Genomic DNA, 24,250 nt, shown 5'->3' with positions numbered 1-24,250 from the left:
TTTAAAGTTAATAATTTCTCAATTTTTCTGTATAATGTCATGACTTATTATGTTGCTATAGCATTTCACATGGAAATATGATAAAAGCGTGTTCAGAAATTTCTTTTTTCTGGAAATAATTGAACCTACGAATTTTGGGAGGCGTTTGTTTGACACATCCTTGCACTTTCACAAAGTAAAAATTATCCTTTATACTTAAGAGAAAAATTTTGTAGTGTATTAATGAAAAATATTAAAACTATAATCCAGAAAATTCATAGTAGAGTGAGAAAGCAAAACCAGCTCACCTGGCAGTATTGTCAGTCTGTGCTCATTGATCTGTGCAGAGTTAAAAACAAATTTTCATCAAACGTAAACAATAACAATAACAGAGCTTGTGCTCTGTTTACAAAAACAGATGTTTGATATGATGTAAAGAAGAATGTTGTTGTCATTGAATTCTAAGAATATTCATGTAAGTTCAATTTGTTTAACTGGTTTTTGAAAAAGCGTAGAAATTTAATATGTAAACAATGCAACTGTGTCCAGGCCCCTTTAAACCATAATAGATTGATTCATGTCCTGCTTTAAAGACTTTGAAGTAAAATAATAGTTGATTTAAAATAATTTCATCATCATATGATATTTTAAATCTACAACTTTTTATACAGAAGAAGGGTTTCAAAGAAAATGCAGTCTTTAGATGTTTGTAAAAGAACATCAGGAAAAATTTGGCACAGAAAACCAACTCCATCAACAGATAATGGGTAAATATGCATTTAACACAGCTAGTAGACTACATGTCAAGAGATCAACCCAGATTCAAATCCTTGTGATGTCAAGAGAAATTATACTCTAGAGTATTCCTATGAGAAGCATCTAGGATTCTCCAGAAGAACTGATGATTATTACATTTTTTAACATTACCATGAAGTGGTGATGGGTTCTCAAAGAGAATGGTTAATTCTGGACTTAACTTAGTGTCAAATATTGGTTATAATTGGTTAATGGGAATTTTTATCTGAAAATGTTCTTAAATTCTAGAAGCATCCCAAAAAAATTTCAATGTTGTTTAATTTCTAAGAATGCTTCTAAATTTAGGACTCTTTAAATGGCTTCATTTTTAGCTCACCTCAATGAAGTTGGGGGAACTTATTTGATACCATTGGTGTCAGAATCCCATTGAAGTTAAAGTTTTGGAGCATATTTTTTTTCAAGTACTTCTATGCTCTATATTAATCAGAGATGCATGGAGGATGCTTCTAGTGTGTTTCATTGTACCAGTCAAGGTTTTAGATGCCTCAATTTCAGCTAAAGATTGACCAGGTTAATGTTTTGGAGCAGGTTGAAGTTTTTGGAGCAGGTTCATTCTAAAGTAACTTTTAGCCCTATGTTCAATGACCAAACTTGCATAGATAATACATCTATGGATACACACTACTGTGCTAGCTTTGGAAACTGGATTTGAACTACATTTTTTGGATTAGTGACCAGGTTAAAGTTTTTCGAGCAGGTTCATGAATTGACTCTAAACCCTATGCTAACTTACTTTGCATTGAACACTGTAAACAAGTGAGTTGAGCAGACAACACTTTGAGCCATCCAGCCTCGTGTATTTATTATTCTATAAGATCAACATACTTATTTAGAATACAACCCAAGCCCCTATAAATGTTACAGTTAAACATGCTTATAACGAAGTGCCAGGGACGAACTATTTTAATTCGTTTTAAATGTAATTTATATATCTGTTTACTGGTTTTGATACCATGGGGAATGAAAATTACTTCACTATAAGCTTGAATTCATTATACATGTTATAAGCATGTTCACTGTAACCCTGTTTTACTGTATATGAAAAGGATGAATGTTAATTTATAATTAGTTGGGATAATTATCCTTTGGATTTAAGTCTAATGACCCTCTGATAGAAGAAATAATTTTTGAAAGAAATACTTCAAATATATCTGATGATTTATTTCATCAGGTGATACTTATTCAGCCTAACTAATTGATTTTCTTATGAATCAATTATAATGCTTTTGTTGTTGATGAAATTCATTTGTTTAGAATTTTTAAAAAAAATTTGGATGAAATTTAGAACAGAGGGTCATTAGACATTAAAACATTTACTTAGTAGCAAGGAGTCCTGGTCTTGAGACCATAAAATGAGAACAGATTTAAGTCATTTTTAACAATATTTGAACATCCTGATTTTTATTTTACATAATGTGTTTTAAACAATGCAGGTTCTTAAAATTCATATACAAACATATGATGAAAATCTTGTTTGATTATCAAGATTATTAAAAAGCTAATTTGTCAATTTAATTTTTTTTTACCTAAGTCTGTTCACAGGTTATGGTTTTAAGACTGGGCCAGCTGACATGTTTACACTAAATTAAAATCCATTTGAAAAAAAGAGAGAGTTTCAGGGTAGAAAATATGAAAATATTCTAGATACCAGTACTGTGGGTGCTCAGATGTAGAATTGAATGTGTATTTAAAAGTGATCAAGAAAACAAGAAGTGAATTATATGTAGTCATTTTGATAATCTAGGTTAATGGTTTCAATAACCAACAGTCAGTCTGGACCTTTGTCACAAAATGGCAGGAGTATAAGGTTTTTACACACATCATTTGATAACACTGGAGATTGCTTCATAGCCGGAGATCACCAAGGAAACATTTTTTTATTTGATCTCAACAAAAACAGGTAAAATTTTAAAAAGAACATTCTGCATATTTCCATATAGACTTGAGCTTATTCTGTGACATCTTGATTAAATATACAATGTATATATATGCAGTTACCTATTTCTTAAATTTTTGGCTATTCAGAATGACTATTTTGGTTTTTGATTATTTCATCAGGTTTGCTCTGACACAGAAATGTGGCCATCCCTGTACAGCACTAGCCTACAACTTGCGCAGAAAAACAGAATTCCTTGTAGGGTTATCAGACTACTCATTGAAATGTTTTGATACAGGTACGGGAATATAAATGTATTGATATTAATCTTGAATGTCACAATGTAGACAATAAAACTGTTGGCTGTATTGAATACATGTATTTAGCATATTTGTAGTCAAATTTAATGATTGTACAATTAATATAATTAAGTATTAATTATATGTGTATGTAGATTGTCAGTATTCAGTAAAATCTGATGATGAAATCTTTCAGATACAAAAGAAATGGTAGCCTGGATGAAAGGTCATGAATCTGCCATCAGTAGCATATCAGTCCATGCCTCTGGTAGATATGCCCTCACAACTTCCTTTGATGTTGCACAGCTTTGGGATTTAGACACCTTTCAGCGCAAACGAAAACTGAATATCAAAGAGGATGTTGGTATTGTGCAGGTACATGTATTTATATAGTTTATCCAAACCGTAAAGTATTACATGTACATCTGAATTTATTTACAGCAAGTGCATTTTATTCAAGGCTGTGTTTCAATTTTAGAATATATATAATTGCATTTTAATTACCTAATTTCATACAAAATTAAAGGAATACATTAAAATGTTGGTATACAAACTTCTGTGCTCTTTATTGTAAATCTTTACTCTGCATGTCTTTATTAATTTATTTTATAAAAATAGTTATTGTGCTGTGCTGTGTTTTGGTAAAAGTTTGATTAAAAAACATTCTCCTTTTTATATATGTAAAATAAAATTGAAGCAGACTGCAGTTCTAATATTTTTTGTCGTATTCCAGGTGTTTTTCCTGCCCCTGAGTAACACCATCATCACAGGTTTTAAGGATGATACAATATTTGGATGGGAGTCTGACACCCTGAACTGTAAATACCAGCTCCCTGTTCCTCCTGGCAAATCCCCCCACTATAAGGCATATGCTCCTACAAGGTACGTCATTCAGTTATTTCTGATATGGAAGAAATCTGATTAATACTTGTACATGTCTGATGAAGGTAATGTTATTGTAATACTTTCCTTTCATCATTTGTATGACAGGGATGGAAGACTGTTAGCAGCTGGAGGTAGATCCCGGTTTATTCATCTTTGGGATTTAGACACTCATAGACTCCTTAGGATTATAGAGTTACCGATTAAAGTCACTACCGTCAAACAACTAGTGTTTCTACCTGATAACTTTGATGCAGGAGCTAGTCAGGTTTGACACTTAACTGTTAATCAAAAATTATAGTAATTTCACCTGAAGGTGTGAAAAAAAGGACAAATTTTACATTTTGAATTATATGTATTTTTATATGATATTTCTATTGATTATACCCAAGTTGTCTCTAACCTGAAAAAAATTTGTAGACTATAAAAGTGATAAAATTCTTCTATTTCAGACATTGGGGGTGTTAAGCCAGGATGGAATTATTCGATTTATCAATATCAACACTTGTAAGCTTTTATTTGATGTGGGAGGGGTTGAGAATAGGATTAACAATGTGACGGTCAGTCCTGGGGGGCGGTATTTAGTGGCCATCATGGAGGATGGAAGCTTACATGTCTACAATCTACACACCATGTCTGATGAACTCAGCAAGGTAATTTGTTATATGCTCTGTACGCGTTTTGTATGGTATCATGTATCGTGTAGGTCGTCAGTAGATTAAGATTAATACTAAAGTATATATACATTCTCAACTGTCCACTCAAAGTCCTCTTGGATACACCATGAACTCTAATTGAGCTTCCCTTCTATTTTTCTACATACTAATTTCTGACTATAAAATTTTCTGAATACTGACATTGTATATGTCTCATAAAGGAAAAATGACCAATATAATAGAGTTTAATGTAGCTTTTGCATTGGTAGACTAAGGCAGTTGAAAAGTGGATTATGTTGATTTCATTGTAAACTCTACTACGGTTTTAGCTTATTTTGGAATTACCCTTAAAAAAAGAGAAGATATTACCGGTAAGCTTATTTTAGAAAAAAAAATTACCCCAGGCCAGAATGCTTATTAGTTTATTAATAAACACAAGCACTTAACAAGTTAATGATAAGATATAAATATTGTATACTTTTGAGGAATAACTGTCTAATTTTTAGCTCACCTGAGCCAAAGGCTCAAGTGAGCTTTTCTGATCAAAATTTGTCCGTTTTCTGTCGTCGTCGTTGGCGTTGTCGTTGGCGTTGTTGTTGTTGTAAACTTTTCACATTTTCATCTTCTTCTCAAGAACCACTGGGCCAAATTCAACCAAACTTGCCACAAAGCATCCTTGGGTAAAGGGGATTCAAGTTTGTTCAAATGAAGGGCCAAGCCCTCTTTCAAGGGGAGATAATTAGGAATTAGTGAAAAAATAATGGCATCATTTAAAAATCTTCTTCTCAAGAACCACTGGGCCAGGAAAGATGAAACTTATGTGGAAACATCCTCAGGTAGTGTAGATTCAAGTTGTTCAAATCATGGCCCCCGGGGATAGGGTGGGGCCACAATGGGGGATCCAAGTTTTACATAGAAATATATAGGAAAATATCTTTAAAAATCTTCTTCTTAAGAACAGTAAAGCCAAGATTGGTCATATTTATATGGAAACATCCTCAGGTAGTGTAGATTCAAGTTTGTTCAAATCATGACCCCTGGGGGTAGGGTGGGGCCACAATGGGGGATCCAAGTTTTACATAGAAATATATAGGAAAATATCTTTAAAAATCTTCTTCTTAAGAACAGCAAAGCCATGATTGGTCATATTTTTAGCTCACCTGAGCTGAAAGCTCAAGTGAGCTTTTCTGATCACATTTTGTCCGTAGTCCGTCTGTCCGTCCGTCTGTAAACTTTTCACATTTTCGACTTCTTCTCCAGAACCACTGGGCCATTTTCAACCAAACTTGCCACAAAGCATCCTTGGGTGAAGGGGGTTCAAATTTGTTCAAATGAAGGGCCATGCCCTCTTCCAAGGGGAGATAATTAAGAATAAGTGAAAATTTGGTGTCTTCTTTTAAAAATCTTCTTCTCAAGAACCATTGGGCCAGAAAAGTTGAAACTTATGGGAAACCTTCATTACATAGTGTAGATTCAAGTTTGTTCAAATCATGACCCCGGGGGGTCGGGTGGGGCCACAATGGGGGATCAAAGTTTTACATAAGAATACATAGGAAAATTCTTTAAAAATCTTCTTCTCAAGAACAACAAAGCCACAATTAGTCATATTGATATGAAATCATGCTCAGGTAGTGTAGATTTAAGTTTGTCCAAATCATGACCCCCGGGGGTAGGGTGGGGCCACAATGGGGGATCAAAGTTTTACATAGGAATATATAGGAAAATTCTTTAAAAATCTTCTTCTCAAGAACAACAAAGCCACAATTAGTCATATTGATATGAAATCATCCTCAGGTAGTGTAGATTTAAATTTGTTCAAATCATGACCCCCGGGGGTAGGGTGGGGCCACAATGGGGGATCAAAGTTTTACATAGGAATATATAGGAAAATTCTTTAAAAATTTTCTTCTCAAGAACAACAAAGCCACAATTAGTCATTTTGATATGGAATCATCCTCAGGTAATGTAGATTCAAGTTTGTTCAAATCATGACCCCCGGGGGTAGGGTGGGGCCACAAGGGGGGATCCAAGTTTTACATAGAAATATATAGGAAAATATCTCTAAAAATCTTCTTCTTAAAAACAGTAAAGCCATGATTGGTCATATTTATATGGAAGCATCCTCAGGTAGTGAAGATTCAAATTTGTTCAAATCATAACCCCCTGGGGTAGGTTGGGGCCACAATGGGGGATCAAAGTTTTACATAGAAATATATAGGAAAATATCTCTAAAAACAGTAAAGCCATGATTGGTCATATTTATATGGAAGCATCCTCAGGTAGTGAAGATTCAAATTTGTTCAAATAATAACCCCCGGGGGTAGGGTGGGGCCACAAGGGGGGATCAAAGTTTTACATAGAAATATATAGGAAAATATCTTTAAAAATCTTCTTCTTAAGAACAGTAAAGCCATGATTGGTCATATTTATATGGAAGCATCCTCAGATAGTGAAGATTCAACTTTGTTCAAATCATTACCCCGGGGATAGGTTGGGGCCACAATGGGTGATCAAAGTTTACAGAGGAATATATAGGAAAAAGTCTTTTTCTCAAGAACAGAAAAGCCATGATTAGTCAAATTGATATGGAGGCATCTTTCGGTAGTGTAGAATGAAATTTGTTCAAATGAGGGCCCCCGGGGGTAGGGTGGGGCCACAATGAGGGATCAAATTTTTACAAATGAATATATGGGAAAATAATCTGCTGCTTAAGAACAACAAAGATATTTGTTATATTGATATGAAAGCATCAATCTAATTAAAATTAGATGTTCTGAATCCGCTATCGCTTCTCAAACATCTAACAACATCCCATTCGGGGTCACGTCACAGCGACCTTTCGATTACCCAATGAAATCGCCGTCGTCGAAATCTTGGCTCATAGTTCGGATGCGTTTCTTTTTTTTACTGCCAAACCTAAACGCCCGAGAGGTTTCGTAGTAAACAAAATATGCATGGTAAAGACCGTGCTATATATGAATGTGACTTGCGGGATATATAGTAGTTTGTGCATTTTCGTTTGCGTTATTCAGGTAAGAATGTCAGATTGGCGGACTATACGTTCAATTTATACCAAAATTACTTTAATTCAACGTAAGACAGTCTACTGAGCATCAATAATATAGAGATGTAGCCGTGGAACTAATTTTAGAATTGAATACAGAAGGTTGAATCTGATTGGCCAAATTTTTATGTTTATTCATAATCGAAAGGTCGCTCTGACATGACCCCGAATGGGATGTTGTTAGATGTTTGAGAAGCGATAGCGGATTCGGAACATCTAATTTTAATTAGATTGTGAAAGCATCATCAGGTAGTTTAAAATTCAACACCCCCCTCCCTGTAAACTTTTCAATACTGTACTGATTTTTGCTTTTTTTCCTAGCCAATGTGCTCAGGTGAGCGATGTGGCCCATGGGCCTCTTGTTTGGTTTCATGATGTGATCAGTCGATTGGCTTGCGTGATAATTGCATAAACGCTGAAGGCGTTTATGCATAAAATTATCATGCAAGCCAATCGATTGATCATCGTCATGAAACCAAAAAATCTGACAATTATTCCTTATATTTACATGCTCTTGATTCTGCGAATTCACGTGCTACAAGCCCCGCTTCTGTCTCTATTTGTCCCGCCCCGCACTTGATTTTTTTTTTCACCACGCCTATTGATGAACCAGTAGATTTATGTAGAAATAAAGTATTTTTACTAGTATTTGAAATTTTATCTTGACAAAGACAATGGAAATGTAAATATTTATTCATACATTTAGCTTCTAGTATATTGAGCGTCATGGAGTATATAACCATTTAATGAAAAGAAGTTCTTTTCAGCCACCGGCTCCTCTGGTCAAAGTGGTCACCAACAACAAGATGTCAGAGACAATGTCCACTGAGAGGTCATCTATACTCAAGAAAAACCGGTCAATGTCAGCTCCAGCCAGGGGCAAAGAAAACCGAGAGGAGTCAGATATAGAGGTCAATATCAGGAACTACTTTCTACGTAAAACAGAATATTAAAATCAGCTTATGTTAAAAGGACCAGCATGTTCTTCTCTCTGTTGGTATTCATGTACTGTAAAATCTAAAATTTTGTAGTCCAAACAACAGAGGTTTTCTGTTGAACCAAGTACAGAGAGTGGATTTTGTTACATTCAAGACTACTGTATAATACATGTAGTTTGGATTGTGTGTGAAATCAATTTAAGAAATAATTTGATGTATGTCTGTTGTAGAAGGAGCTTCCAGAAACTTTAAATGCAGAGAGATTAAAGGCCATATTAAAGGGTTATGGAGAATACCCAGCCAAATACCGAATGTTCATTTGGAGATCTATTCTACGATTACCAGAGAACCACACAGCGTATGCTGCTCTTGTTGACAAAGGCACACATCCAGCATATGCTAAAATTCATGAAGACTACCCTGTCAAAAGCAGAAAACTGTTACGCATCTTGCAGAGGTACGCATGAGTTCTTTATTATATAATGGTATCCTTACTTTGACTTTTAAACACAAATGTTCAAAAAAGATATAAATAAAAAAATACATATTGTATACTGGTACATGCATATATAATGTTCATCAAGATTTAATCTCTAACTTTTGTACTTATGCCGTTTGATATTTTATTTACAGGATATTATCTGCCCTGGCTCACTGGTCCCCGATTTTTGGAGAAACCCAGTACCTTCCTGTTTTAGCATTTCCATTTGTCAAACTGTTTCAGAATAACCATCTTGTTTGTTTTGAAATCTTAGCAACATTTATGGGTAGGTATTTTTTCCCAGTATGGGTATATGAGAATGAAGGGGATTAAAGTTTGTTCAATGTATCTAAGAGGAGATAATAAAAAAGGCAATAATAGGGCGGGTCATTCAAAAATCTGCTTATCAAGAAAAAAAATCCCTTTCACCAAAATACACTGTGCCAAGTTTGGTTGAAATTGGCACAGTGGTTCTGAAGAAATCAAAAATATAAAAAGTTAGCAGATATACAGAAAATATAAAGGAAAATATCTTTAAAAATCTACTGCTCAATATTAAACATTTGGGCCATTATTACCAATTGCCCTGGGGTTTAGATTGGGTCAAATATTCACATTGAATAGAAACAAGCAAATTCATAGAATTGTGATACCCAACTTTCAGGGTCTTATCGGTTAGGTGAAATGATTTATGGCATATTGTAACTGTCTTGTCATTCTTGCTTGTCTATCCATCATGCAGAAAAATTTTGGAAGCAACATGTTCTAGTGCAAGAGTTACAGCAAAGATTAAAGTTTTTGAAAGTTCAACTGGTGTAGATCATAAAGTCAAAAGTCATAATACATTCAGAAATGTCTTGTAATTAAATTAAATTGTGCATTTAGTAATAATGAAAAATATGAGAGTCCCATCTCTTCAGGTGCTAAAGCTACAGCCAAAGATTAAAATTTTTGAAAAGGAGGTTAAACTTCAAGTTCAAAGGTATTGTCATAGGAAATGCACTTGTGAAATATGAAAGCCTGTCTTCTCTCATTCAAAAGTTATGACCAAAGTTAGTTTTTTTTGACAGACAAATGAACAGAGGAATGAAATTTAATGTCCCCCAGCTTTTGTGAAAGTAGGGCACAATAATACACAGAAAGAGGTTTCCAGTAAGTAAGCCTAGGTCAAACAGATAGCACTCTCTATGTATCATGGTGACATGCAGATTCATATTTGTTAAACTCATCACCCCTGGGCCTAGGATGGAATTTAATGGGCATTTTACTAGGTAAATAATAATAAAATTTAAGAATAGCAAGGCAACACTTATTCATATTTATATACAAATATTCCCAAGTTATGTGGATTCAAGTTTGGCTTAAATTATGGACACTTGAATTAGGGATGAGCTAAAATTTAGTTTATATAATACATGCATATAGGAACTAGAAATATGTCCATAGGACATGAATGCCCCAGCGAGTGTATATTAGTAATAAACATGAAAATTTTTATTAGTGTATGAAGTTTGATGAGAATATCTTGAATAGTTTTTTTTAATTAAAATCGAAATCTAAAAAAAAAATTGGATATCTAGATGATAAATTCTCACCAAATTATGAATAAGAACATTAGCTTACATAAAAATATCTTAAATGGTTTCTTTAAAAATTAAACAAAATGCAAATTAAAGAAAAGTGAGGTCAAGGTCACAGGAAATGCAAGGTCAAAAGTTTTTGATACTGTTGAATAGCTCTCACTAATACGTGTCAGCATATTAAGTTTGATAACAATATCTTGAATGGTTTCTTTAAAACTGAGCTAAACACTAACTTAAGAAAAGTGAAGTCAAGGTCAAAAGAAAGATCAAGGTCAAAAAATGTTGATGCAGTTGAATAGCTTACATCGGTATTTATCAGCACAAGAAGTTTGATTACACTATCTTGAATGGTTTCTTTAAAACTGAGCTAAACACTTATTTAAAAAAGGTGAGGTCAAGGTCAAAGGAAAGGTGAAAGTCAAATAATGTTGATGCAGTTGAATAGCTCTCATCAATATCTATCAGCGTAGAAAGTTTGATAAAAATATCTTGAATAGTTTCTTTGAATTTAAGCTATGAACTGAGCTAAAGGCAAAGTGGGACAGAAGACGGACATGACAAACTCTATAAGCCCTGGTCATTTTCATGGCAGGGCATAAGAAAATCTTCTACAGAATAGCAAAGACATCTTAATTATATTGATGTTCAGAATCTCTGGCATGTAGATGGGTTTCAAGTTTGGTTAAGTCTTAACCCTTGGGGCAAGAATAGAGCCAGAGTAGGGGTCAGAATTTTTCATTTGAGTATACATGTGGAGGGAAAAAATCTATTAAAAACAATCTTCTGAAGGATGGGAGGATCAAGGTAAATCAGGTGAGCATTGTAGCCCATAGTCTTCTTGTTAGATGTTCTCTGATTGAGAGGGATGTATTGTTTTGATTTTTTCCTTGCCGTGTCCCATAATTCTTTCCTGTTACCACCGTGGATTTTTTTTTAACATCATTATACTTTAATTTTCTTTTTTCTCCTTTATAATGCAGTAAACTGGGGAGAGCACTGGTTTGAGTATTTTCCTAATCCACCCATCAACATTTTAGCCATGATTGAAAATGTCCTAGCTCATCATGATAAATACCTTCTACAGCACTTTGTTAAGTACGGAGTCACATCACAGGTAAGTTTGTAGGTCTCAGGTGATTAATAAGGTGTGAACACCAAGTAATAAAATTTATTTCAGATTTCAAATATTCAGAATCCATTTTACTTATTAGCTGTGTATTATTTTGTGCTATTTATTTTTGGTTGTGTGGTTGATTTTTTTAAAATATAAAATAATGCTTCATTATGTAATACATAATTTTATGAAATCATATGTATGAATAAGCAGGCATACCTATTCTTTTAATATGGGTATCCATGTATAAAGTGCAGTCAAACCTTGTTATCTCTAACTTGATGGAACTAAGAAAAAAAACTGAGAGAAATCTGAGGATATGAGATATCAGGGTAAAATACTTAAACAATAAGTAGCTGGGACTTGCAATTCACTTTGATATATCCATGGTATTTGAGATATCAGGGTTTGAGATACCAAAGTTTAACTATATATTGATAGTGTTTGTAAAATTATGTAAGGATACATACAGGTACTTAATATATTTTGGGAGATTCATAATTTATTTTTTTTATCCAAAAATTGCATTACGGGTACTATGTTAGATGGAAAGAGGTTTTATGTAGTAAGAAAAGAGAAATCAATGACTTAAAGATGAAAAGGAGTAGCCAATGGATTCCAGTTCCAAGTGAAAAACAGAGAAAAAATTCCAAATACAGAATTTACATTGTAATGGAAAAATTATTTTCATAAGCGAGAATTAAGTAACTTCTCCCAGAGTGAAAACTACATGTACTTAATAAATTTGAGTCATAATTGGCATATATATTTCATATGAAGAGCAATAAATGAAATATTGTCCTTAAAATGATATAGGGAAAAAAAAGAACATTTACAAGCTTTCAAATGTGAAAATTATGTGTGTCAAAGAAATGTGTAGGGTGTAAATTATAGTTATGTTTAATTCCACTTTATGTACAATCGGTGGGAAAGTAAATGTTTATATAATTTTCTTTGAAGACAAATGAAGTAGGAGAATTTTCCATCATAGCATCCTGATAACAAGAAGAAACTAACAAAATTTTAACTATTAACCATATTAATTGAATAAAATAAAATAATTACTGAAAAAATAAACTACACTTATTAGACACTAAGGATAGATGCTCATCAGAAAAATAAAGTAACTGAAATAAAGAATTTCAAACTAAAAAAATTATGACAAAGAAAATTGAAACTCCTTATTGAAATTGTTAGCAATGCTTGAGAGCCTGGGAAAATTACCCGTATCCATACATATATTGTTTACATGTGATCATCTTTCAATCACCTTGTTTCATTCCAAGCCAAACTTCATTGGGGTGCACTTTGTAAACAACAATAACACAATTATCATTTTATTATTGTGTTTTACCTGTGTATCATTAAAAATAATAACTGTGGTACACAGGATCATGACAGGCAAACCAAGCATTCTGATTGGTCCATTGTCATGCAATGGGAGGTATTCATTGGTCAATAAGTCTGAGTAAGTGTTCAGTAGAGGCATGACCTGTGAAATGCATGTGTCAAGGTAGGGTCTCGGTGAATACTGTTCTGTGGGAAAATAATTCTGGAGTGACTTTGAGACTCCTCACTAATTACCAGATAGAGGTCACATGGACAGGTTCACAGTCTTAATGACTTCCAGCACTGCAAACTTGTTTCTGAGTGCTCAGAGAAAGTGTTTGACAAGTCCTAGTTCAACTTTGATGGACTTTGAAGAATAATCAGAAATTTTATAGACATTTAAATATTGGATTCTGTGAAAACAATTATGGCATCCATAATTAAGAATTCTAAGATGAATGTGACAGGATGTGAAGGACTAGCTAGGTTGTCATCCCACCCCATGTTTGAGGATTTACAAGCCACCCTTGTGTCTGATTGTCTCCAGGTGACTGTTCCCTATGCCCTGTGTTCAGATGATACTGCAACCTCTTGTGAATCCAAGTCAACACCAGAATATTCTTATGCAGTGGTGCAAGAAACAACATTACAACAGCAATTCCTGGAATTTTCCTCGAACTCCAATCCCAAAGTCCAGGAATTAAAAACATTTTACAACACCCAGCTGGCCACCATTGAAACACAGAGGCTGGATGCTGTGGCTAAACTAAAGGCTCATCATATTGATACACCATCCCAGTATTTGAAGGAGATGACTAGTATACATGCTTACCATGACAAACAGAGATCTCACCTCACTAACAGGGTGTACAGCAGTCTACAGCTCCTCAAAATCAGCATGGATAAACTTCCTGACAGTTCTACCACCACCAGACCACGCTCCCGTCAGCTCAACTCCAAGGCCACATCCATCATGTCGCAGTGGTTTGAGAAAAACATTAACCACCCTTATCCTACTGACGAACAGAAGGAACAGCTGGCTCGAGAAGGGGGAATAACTGTGGCACAAGTCAAGGCCTGGTTTGCTAATAAAAGAAATCGTACCAGCAACACCAAACCAAAAAAGCAGAAAATGCAAGTGGAGAAGAAGCTTTTGAGCATTTGTTCAGAATTAACAGGAAGCTCATCCAAACAGCCTGGAATGTATGGGGAGATAATTCAGCAGCTGTCAGATATTGTCAACACTACTGCCTTCAACCAAGGATTTGAGAAACCAGAATTTGACTTTCTATTGTCAAGTGAGGACAGTAATGGAAGTGCATAGTTTTTCTTTTCTTGTATGTGATGTGGAATTTGGATTTCCTCTGCTTGAATTGACTAAAATAAGTCAAGAACCAAAGTGAAACATTTTCCATTTTGAACTCTTGTAAATGTTTATTTTTTAGTGCATGTTGCTTTTTGTATAGTGCTTTGTAAGTACACAATTTGTATTTAAATGTTTTTATTAATTATGTATGTAATAAATTGTAAATATTTAAGATAAAATAATTTGTCTTTTGTTTATAAAAAGAATGGAAAATTGAAAAGAAAAAAAAAACTATTGAGTTTTAGCCAAGTATAAGAAGCTGATTTAGAGGTACTATTGATACATACTTCAATGTACTGAAAATGTGGTGCAAATACAGATGAACTTCGGTATCTCCAACACTGATATTGAGAATACCATGGATATGTTGATGTGACTTGGAAGTCCCAACCACTTATTCTTTAAGTAATTTAACCTCGATATCACTTCCCAACCACTTATTCTTTAAGTAATTTAACCTCGATATCACTTCCCAACCACTTATTCTTTAAGTAATTTAACCTCGATATCTCAAATCTTCGGATATCTTGAAGTTTTTTCTTGGTCCCATAGAGGTTGAGATAACAAAGTTTGACTGCACTGTAAATGTATTCTATTTCATGTGTATGTGATTGGAGGAAATTAATTTTTGTACAAGTTATAAATGTGCTAGATATAAACATACATGTATTTAATATAAAGACATTAAGCTTTGTACTTGATTTAGTGAATATGGCTTTTGTGGGAAAAATGATAAAAAGAATACACAGCTAAATGTAATACTTTTACAGTATAAATTATGGACTTCACAGCTATAGTTATAGATGTTTACAATTTTTCTTGCTATATATTCAAAGTAATCTCATCAATTAACTCACCAATGCATGTGGCTGGAAAAGATCAGTACACCCAGAGTAGATGTGTGCCTGTAGAGTATTGATTTAATACAAGAATTATGATGTGGAGTATTCAAAAACACTTCTATTATGATTATTTATCATAATGATGTGCAATAGTTTCACTTTCTAGTTTTACCACATATTTGTAGTGTCTGAATAGATTCATTAGCCAGCATACATTATCTAACTCTGCAAATAGAAATCTATATTGGCATCCTTCCTTTGGGTTTTTTTCTTACTGTACAACACAGTGAAATCTTAATGTACAGTTACTAGATTTCATTTTGACAAATCAGCTGTTGTGATAGTGGATGAGTTAATACATAAAACTTGAAGAGAACTGAAGCTTGACTTGACATATGTATATAATGTACTTTATTTACATTCGTCTTTGTAAGTTAAAATATTGTCATCAGTGGGGTTTTTTTTTGGCTCCAGATCTACGCGTGGCCATTACTGGAGACTCTGTTCTCTGAGGTCCTGACACGAGATGAGTGGCTGATGTTGTTTGATAATGTCTTTACTAACCATCCTTCCTTTCTACTGATGGTGGTGGTCGCTTATGCCATGTCAGCCCGGGGGCCACTGATGCAGTGTGTAGAACTGGATGACTTCAGAGTAAGACCTACAATTTTTAAAACAAAAAAGTTCCTTTTAAACCCAAGTTTGAAGAAAAAGGACCTAGCTATTGATATTCAGCCTTTAAGATTTTAAAATAAAAATTATGGCTCAATCAAATAAGTGATTACAATGCTGAAAATTGGTTTATAAATTTTTAACAAATTAAAAACTGGTCAATCATTCAATACTATTATTTTCTTTAATGTTTAGTATTTCTACCACCATCGTAATGCTGTGGATGTACGGCGAGTTATAAAGGAAGCCTACAGACTGATGGAGGCCACTCCAGAGGATATCCATCCGCGGGGCTCCCTAGAGGATTTCCGACCTCTTACCGTGGGGCAGTATCCAGTGTTTAATAAGTATCCCAAGTTCATTGTGGACTACCAAGTACAGGAAAGAGAGAGAATCAGGCAGGAGGAACTAGATTACATGAGGCAAAGGTAGTGACTCGTGTCTTCTACATATTATTTCACAGACAAATGTTAACCAGATAGTATTTGTGACATCTTTATTTGGAAGTTACCTATGGAAATCTCATGGCTATTTTAAAATATTGTGACTGAGCTCTCTGTTTTATAAGCATTACACAGTAAGGAGTGTAACATAAAAAGAAATACATTTGATTATTGATTTATTGAATATCTTTTTTGTTAGGGAATATTATTTATTTTACTGTACATCCAATGCATACAGGCTCAGACAGTTATTGCACTTTCATGTTGATAAGATACCAGTGATGTTTCATGACAAGAGTTGACAATATGTATTGTAGACAAGTGTCCCTCGAGATGCAGAAGGAGACAGTGAAGAGACAGCAGGAGGAGGAGGCCTGGTACAGACAACAACAGCTCCTCCTCGAGGCTGAGGAGAAGAGGAGACACATGATTCAGACTGAGGAGCAGAAACTAGTGGACCAGAGAAAGAGGTCAGTCAACCTTGAAGAAGAAAGGACACTGCTCGAGATTCCTTTGTCATGTTGTATTATTTAACTGAAAATGTGTTACAGTTTCACAAATTAATTACAAAATCTCATAAGATACATGTTCATGTACTTATTCTGTCCCATATTGGTACCTTTGTGCTTTAATTCAGAAAATTATGGTATATTTAGACTGTATGCGATGAACAGGGAAGTGAAACTGAAGGAGCTTCAGCTGTTGGATGCTGCCAGGAGGAAGTTTCTCCATTTCCAAAAGCAGCAGCGAGAGTCTGAGCTCAAACGTCTGGATGATGAAGTACAGAGAAAGGTATTTATAACGATCATTTCAAGACATTTTGATTTAAACACTCCGCAGGAGTATTTGATGCTAAACTAAGTATATTTCAGGCATTACTGAGAGACCAAGAAACTGAAACTGCATTAGAGGAAGCAGAAATTAGAAACCTGGAGCTCCAACTTCAGAAAAAAATGTTTGAACAGGTAAAAATTAAAAAGTATATTCATTTGGTCAGAAATCCTGTCCGAAATAATGATAAAAAAACAACAGGAAAATGTTTGAATGCAAAACAATGCTTTAAACAGTCTTGTGTATGCTGGTACAGGTGTAGATTGATAAATGGTATTTTTAGGTCACCTGGGTCACTCGGGTGACCTATTGCTATCCGTTTTTGTCCGTCGTCGTCCATCGTGCGTTAACATTTAAACATTTTCAGCTTCTTCTCTGAAACCGCTCAACCAATTTCAACCAATTTTGGCATATAGCATCTATGGGTGAAGGGGGACAAAAATTGTGAATTTCATGGTCCCTGCCCCCTTGGGGCCTGAGGGGTGGGGCTAAAACCACCAAAATTAATGCAGTCTTTAAAAATCTTCTTCTTTACTCCTGGACATCAAGCATTCAAACTGCTGGCATGATTGTAATAAGGATTAAGCCCTCTACCAAAATTGTGAAATTCATGGCCCCAGGGTCAGGGGTTCTGGTGCTAGGGTGAGGTTATATAGATCATATAGTGAAAGTGCATTATTTCTTTGAAAATCTTCTCCTCTGCTCCTGGTTATTAAATAAACTAACTAAGTACATAGTTATAATGAGCATGGCTGCCTCTTCTAAAATTGTGAATTTCATGGCCCCTGGGTCAGGGGTTCTAGTGTTAGGGCGGGGCTCTATTGATTATATAGTGAAAATGCATTATATCTTTGAAAATCTTCTTCTCTGCTCATGAGTATTAAATAAATTAACTAAGTACATTGTTATGATGAACATAGCTGCTTCTTCCAAAATTGTGAATTTCATGGCCCCTGGGTCAGGGGTTTTGGCTTTAGAGTGGGGCTCTCAGGGTTCTCCACATTTGAAAATTTAACCATGGAGGAAGCTGAGCGAAGGCGCAATGCGACCAAGAACACGAATGCATGTTAGACTTCTTAACCTTCATTAATCAATTGATTAATTCACAAAACTTAACCACTGCAGCACAAAAAGTTGAAATAACCAATAATTTTTTAAGCTAAAAAATTAAAAATAAAAAGGATTATGTATCTTAATTACTCTACAAATGTACCAAAATTGGTCTAAAACTGAAGGAACATTTTGAAGGAATTTCAAAATAATGTTTTTATAGAGTAACCATGGCAACAGTTTTCAAAAACTGATATACAGAATTGATGTTGCCTGTTATATAAAAAGTTTTATTTAAATATGACAAAAACTGATGAATTGGTAGTACTTTAAAAAAAGTTAACAGACACACAAACAAACGAAAGCCGACATCCTACTAATGCCTAAGCTTTTTTTAACTTCATGATCTTTGAAAACTTACTGGTGGCATACATGGTAAAAGTAACTTAGTATAACCGGGGGCATCAATTTGCATTAATGTAATTTTCCTTTCTCTATTCTGTCTTTCTCTAAACGTTATTTTTTCTACATATTGCATTTTCGCTGAGTTTCCTCCATTGTTTATTCCTCCACGTGCCCGTGCTAAGAATAGCGCCACGCGAAGTTTCATAAAAACGGGAGGTAACTCTAAAACTAAGACGACGATTGGCACTTACGAACATTTTATCAGAAAGATAATAAAGTTAATACTTGAAAACAAAGCATGAGGAATTGATTAAATACAAAGAATAGGAAATTTTGAAAGGGCTCATTTTTTTCTGGGCATACCTACTGCTCGTTATGATCTTTTATCAAACAGTGAACACGTTGGAATTTCCCGAAATTACATGTTTGTATACTACAGGATAATTAATTCTCAAGATATTGATCTTCAGCTGATTGACCCTCCATTGTCACGCTTCCCAGCATAGTCGCCGATCAGCGACCGTGTTTGTTTGCACAGTCCAGTTTCCCTCGAGGCATGCCAGATGCATGGCAGTCGTAGTATAAACACAATTAACTACTCAAGTCATTAAAAAGTAGGTGTAAATACTAAAATGCAATAAAAATTTAACCATGGCGGTCGCCCATTTTAACCATGGCGGCCGCCCATTTTAACCATGGCGCAGCTCGTTTAACCATGGCGCACATAAATTTAACCATGGCGGGCCGCCATGGTAAAACCCCTTGTGGAGAACCCTGGGCTCTATTGATTATATAGTGAATATGCATTAAATATTTGAAAATCTTCTCCTCTGCTCCTGGGTATGAAATAAAGTAACTTAGTACATAGTTATAATGAGCATGACTGCCTCTTCCAAAATTGTGAATTTCATGGCCCCTGGGTCAGGGGTTCTAGTGTTAGGGCGGGGCTCTATTGATTATATAGTGAAAATGCATTATATCTTTGAAAATCTTCTCTGCTCATGGGTATGAAATAAATTAACTAAGTACATTGTTATGATGAGCATGGCTGCCTATTTCAAAATTGTGAATTTCATGGCCCCTGGGTCAGGGGTTCTGGTGAAAGGGGGGGGGGGGGGAGCTCTATTGATTATATAGTGAAAATTCATAATTTCTTTCAAAATATTTTTTTCTACTCCTGGTTATAAAGCAAAGAAACAAGTGTATAGTTATGATGAGCAAGGATGCTTTTACAGAATTTTTAAAACTTGTGGTCTCAGGGGTTCTGTTGTTTTTCTGAAAGGGGGGGGGGGGGGCTCTATTTGATAATATAGTGAAAATGTGTGAATTCTTTGAAAATCTTCAACTTATTGCATAGTTATGATGATGAGGGTACCTCTTCCAAATTTGTAAATTTTCAACATCTGGACCATTTAGTCAAGTGTTCTGGTCCTGACCAGGGCTCTATTAATTTGTATTCTATTGAATGAAGTTATTCCCCTTTGCCATTCACTTTTGATAATTAATCACTATAGATAATGTATTTGAAAGGTTAATAGAATAAGAGAATTATGTAAGAACATTTATTGTATAATATAAAAAGTACTTTCATAGTTTTAATAATCAGGTAGACTTGGAAATAATAGATGAATAAAAATGAAACAAAAATAACTTATCTTCTAAAATGTTCTTCAAAGGCCAAGTGAGGTCAATGTGAGAGGTAATAATATAGACATTTTGTTAAAAGTCTGCATGGTAATAGTGATAAATGGGAGACAGATAGAAAGATACTAGACCAATTATTTTGTTGATCTTAATCGTACTAATTTTCTTGCTATTGGGCAACAATTAAAGCTTCATTTTATCAGTTTATGGATCCTCTAAATTGTTGTACTCAGGTGACCGTTAAGGCCCTTGGGCCTCTTGTTCATGTATGTAGGAGCTGTTCAGGGACTTTGCCACCGCAGGACAGCAGCTAAGAACAGAACAAGACATGCACAGAAAGCAAGCCGAACTGGAAGAACGGATCCAACAGCGACTGAGAGATGCAGAGAGGGAGAGACAGGTGGAAATCCGCAAGGTAAAATCAGTAATTATCAAATCAAAATCTAGTTAATGTCATTTAATGCATCATTCTCTTTAGTTCATCTGTAATTTTATATTTTAGCAATTGCAAGAAAACTTAGCAAAGGCAGCACAACAGAACATAGAAGCTTGGGCACAAAATGAGTTTGAGTACCGTCGGAGAGTGGAGGACTTAGAAAGAGAGACCAAGAGTGTACAGGTTTGTCATACATCAGAGGAGTCTACTGATGTGTAATAATATGCAGTGGTTGACAAGATCTAGGGATAATTGCTGGCTGTTTTGAATCAGGAACTGAACTGTTGCCCAAAGCTGAAAATCACAGCAACAGTTCAGTATGTTGTCCAAGTACTCATTCAGTAGCTGTTATGTTACACTTTCTCAATTTGAACATGTAATGTACATAAGGCCAAGCTGTAGAAAATTCTTTGTTTACAGTTTCCAACATAAAATTTTTGTGTGTAGTCGAAGATTTGGGGGCATATATTTTTGGGTCTATCCATCTGTCTGAAATGCACAAAATGATTTATCATAACAGCGGTGGATTCTTTTTGCTTGTCCACCAAAAAATTAGCCTTCCCCATAACTTTTGGAAGAATGGTGATAGGGGTTTCATATTTTACATGTGTTTGAAGTTTGACCTACTTTTAAAAACTTTTATGAATTATATGAAACATTAACCTTGGCCATAACTTTGAATGGCTGGTTCTAGAACTTTCATGTCTCAGTTGTGTATTCCTCTTGACAATTCCTTTCTTTGAGTAAACATTTTTGACCTCCTGACCTTGACCTTGGAGTTTGACCTATTTTTGATAAACCTTAATCTTAGCTATAACATTCAAATGGCTAGTGCTAGGGATTTTGTATTTCACTTGTGTATTCCTTTTGTCTGAGCTAGTTTTTAAGGCCACTATTCTCTGTATAACTGCAGCTTTCAAAGACAAACAGTCAGAACAGACAGCTCGAGAGGGAAGTCCATGATCTGATGCTTCAGTGTCAGGAGAAAAGGGTTAGTATCCTTACCATACATGTACAGTAATCAGTGAAGAGTATCCCATTTGTAATTGATGACATCTGGGCAATAGAAATAAATCTGAATGCAATTTAAAGAATTCATTGTAAAATATAAAGGTATATGGAATTTGAGACCGTGATTTTTTTTGAAGATTTTTTTTCTGTCTTTGTTGATGATAGCATCCATACTCAGACATTGGAAAATTATTTTGCAATAATTTATACATTTTACAAATGGCAAAATATTTTTTTACTGGTATGGAATTCAATGAGGCAGAATGAACCTTGAGGACTGCTTAGAGAATTCAGTTCTTCTACAGTAGATATGAATTAATGAGAATGACTTTTTTCTCTTGACAGGAAAGAGATGTAGAGGATAAGCAGGAAGAGCTGGAGGAACAGAAGCAGCAGGCTACCAAAGCCGATAAACGACGACTGGAGTTTGTGGAGGATGAGGCTAGGAATGCTCAGGAACACGGCAAGTCCATGACGGAGGATGTATTGTACGCAACCAGGAGTAAGTCATACAATATGGATTTTATTATGCCTTCAGAGTAAAGTTTTGTTTAAGAGTACTGTAAATAAACTTATTAAGTTTTAATCATATTTTAGTGCCTTTTGCACTACTTATTGTCAGCTAATCTATGTAACCACTAATATACATATACATGTATTAGTGATGCTTATCTATGATAACATTATGATAATCAGCTTGAGAGGTTTTGGACAGCCTTTAAGGTAATTTCTATCACCAGTACAATGTACATGTATATACATAACAAGCCTTCATAATGAAACTGTCAACTTAATAACCTTCTATTTGACCTTGACCTCACTTTTCTACATATTGCATTTTGTTAAGATTTGAAAAGGGTCAACAAACTTAGTATACTGGTACATATTGTTGAACACAATTCAGTGACAAATCAACACTTCATATACATGTACCATGTTACAAGAGTAACACTAGGATGTTGATTTTGAAAGTAAACAGAAAGCTAGGTCCATTTTCTTCTCTGTATTTTATCACTGGTCAGACCAAAGAAACAAGGTACATTTCTTTTCGGGTACCATTAAGCCATTCATGTCCTATACACCAAATTGATTTAAAACAGATTGATTTATCGGGGAGGTTATGCATTCAAGACAAGTATTTGATTTTTTGGTACGTTTTTGTTTGTAGAACAAAGGCTTGGTCAGTCATACCTTAACAACACATCTCAGTCCTCAGCCTGGAACACTCTCCAAACATCCACAGACCCCGAGTCATCTGTGTCACTAGAGAGGAGTAGTCGTACATTTGACAAACAGGAGCTAGCTCTCCTAAATGAAGTCAGACGACTCCGACAGAAACTAGCTATAGAAAACAGGAATAAAAAACCACCTGTCAATTATGACTCTACATAAAAATACTTTAGAATCATTGTAAAAATTCATTGTGTCAGAAAACACTTGTTATTTATTAATTATTAGTATATATAGTTGCTCTGTGTATCTGTGATATTATTAGATACTGTTTATAAATTTTCACAATAAATGAAAGAAGTTATGTATAAAAATGTTTTTATTTCAAAACTGATTAGCTTTATTCCAATTTCAGGCTGATTACAGTTCTCTAAATAAATGAAAGAGTTTTGCTGTATTTGATTAGACTGAGGTTTTGATTTTTTATCATCTGGGAGGCCCAATTTTTTTTTTTCCCTTCAAAACCCATGTTCCTAGATCTCGCACATTTGAGCAGTAGCTGTTGGTGTCCTGTAGATGTGCAATAAGGCTTGGGTATTGTCATTTTAATCCTGAGAACCAATTAGGGACAAAAAAATGGCATTATTCTACAAGAAGCCACATGATCATCTGTCAGAGCATTTTATGCTCAATTTGATTCATGTATATTTTTGTAAATCATTGTATAACTATTGCAGCTAGTTACCCAGGTTTAATGGAAAGTACATTTACAGGCAAATATTTACTTGCTGGTATTACTGTCTTATGACAACATGAAGTTAGATGTTGTGGCATAACAAATAATACAAGAGGCCCTAGGGCCTTAAAAGTCACCTGAGTATAATGCAACGACCCATAGATTAAAACAAAATAAGTTGATAAATAATATAAAAGCTATGATGTACAAAAGCAAGAGAAATAGGATGATCATGGATCAGCAAAATATTAATTAAGTACTCAATAATAAATATTAAAGTTGATATATTTATTTGCCTATACTTTCTCCTATTTGTCGCTATCTTCATGCATACTAAAAACAATAGTTCTAGAGCACTATTAGTTAACACATTTCTTTCCCCCCTCTCATTGGCTTCTCTTAGTCTTTGAAGATTATTTATTGTACATTGATACAGTATTTTTGTCCCATTTTTATTTATCTATTGTTTAAAAGGTTATCAAAACTATGAAAGTACTTTTGTATTAATTATTAAATTTCTTTTATAATCCTTTTTATTATACAGTGATTAACTATTACAAGTGGATAGCAAAGGGGAATAACTTCTTTCAGTGGAAATTAATAAACTGACCAAAGTGTAAAGAATTT

General features: G+C 34.5%; 1 protein-coding gene across 1 annotated transcript; it reads left to right on the top strand.

Annotated features, from left to right (window-relative positions):
- The first annotated feature begins 654 nt into the window (after positions 1-654).
- LOC133197627 (TBC1 domain family member 31-like) lies at positions 655-23,203 on the top strand. Its single transcript, XM_061333737.1, has 21 exons — positions 655-746; positions 2,540-2,695; positions 2,854-2,969; positions 3,167-3,345; positions 3,704-3,852; positions 3,961-4,120; positions 4,305-4,505; positions 8,340-8,483; positions 8,741-8,967; positions 9,144-9,277; positions 11,555-11,688; positions 15,700-15,879; positions 16,093-16,325; positions 16,658-16,810; positions 16,997-17,132; positions 17,213-17,305; positions 20,545-20,685; positions 20,773-20,889; positions 21,620-21,697; positions 22,063-22,219; positions 22,886-23,203. Exons 1-21 carry the CDS (start codon positions 670-672, stop codon positions 23,107-23,109), a joined length of 3,189 nt encoding a protein of 1,062 aa, XP_061189721.1. The 5' UTR covers positions 655-669; the 3' UTR covers positions 23,110-23,203.
- The last annotated feature ends 1,047 nt before the right edge of the window (positions 23,204-24,250 follow it).

This window comes from Saccostrea echinata, unplaced genomic scaffold, assembly GCF_033153115.1.
Source record: "Saccostrea echinata isolate AGI-Se365-2 ecotype Australia unplaced genomic scaffold, CSIRO_AGI_Sech_v1 ptg000030l, whole genome shotgun sequence".
Taxonomy (NCBI): domain Eukaryota; kingdom Metazoa; phylum Mollusca; class Bivalvia; order Ostreida; family Ostreidae; genus Saccostrea; species Saccostrea echinata.
Note: the sequence above shows the minus strand (reverse complement) of the source record. Positions and strands in the feature narration are given on the sequence as shown.

Coding starts and splice junctions, on each gene's coding strand:
- LOC133197627 (XM_061333737.1), top strand. CDS start 670: ATGCAGTCTTTAGATGTTTGTAAAAGAACATCAGGAAAAATTTGGCAC. Junction 747..2,539: donor ACTCCATCAACAGATAATGG/GTAAATATGCAT, acceptor TTGATAATCTAG/GTTAATGGTTTCAATAACCA. Junction 9,278..11,554: donor AATCTTAGCAACATTTATGG/GTAGGTATTTTT, acceptor TTTATAATGCAG/TAAACTGGGGAGAGCACTGG.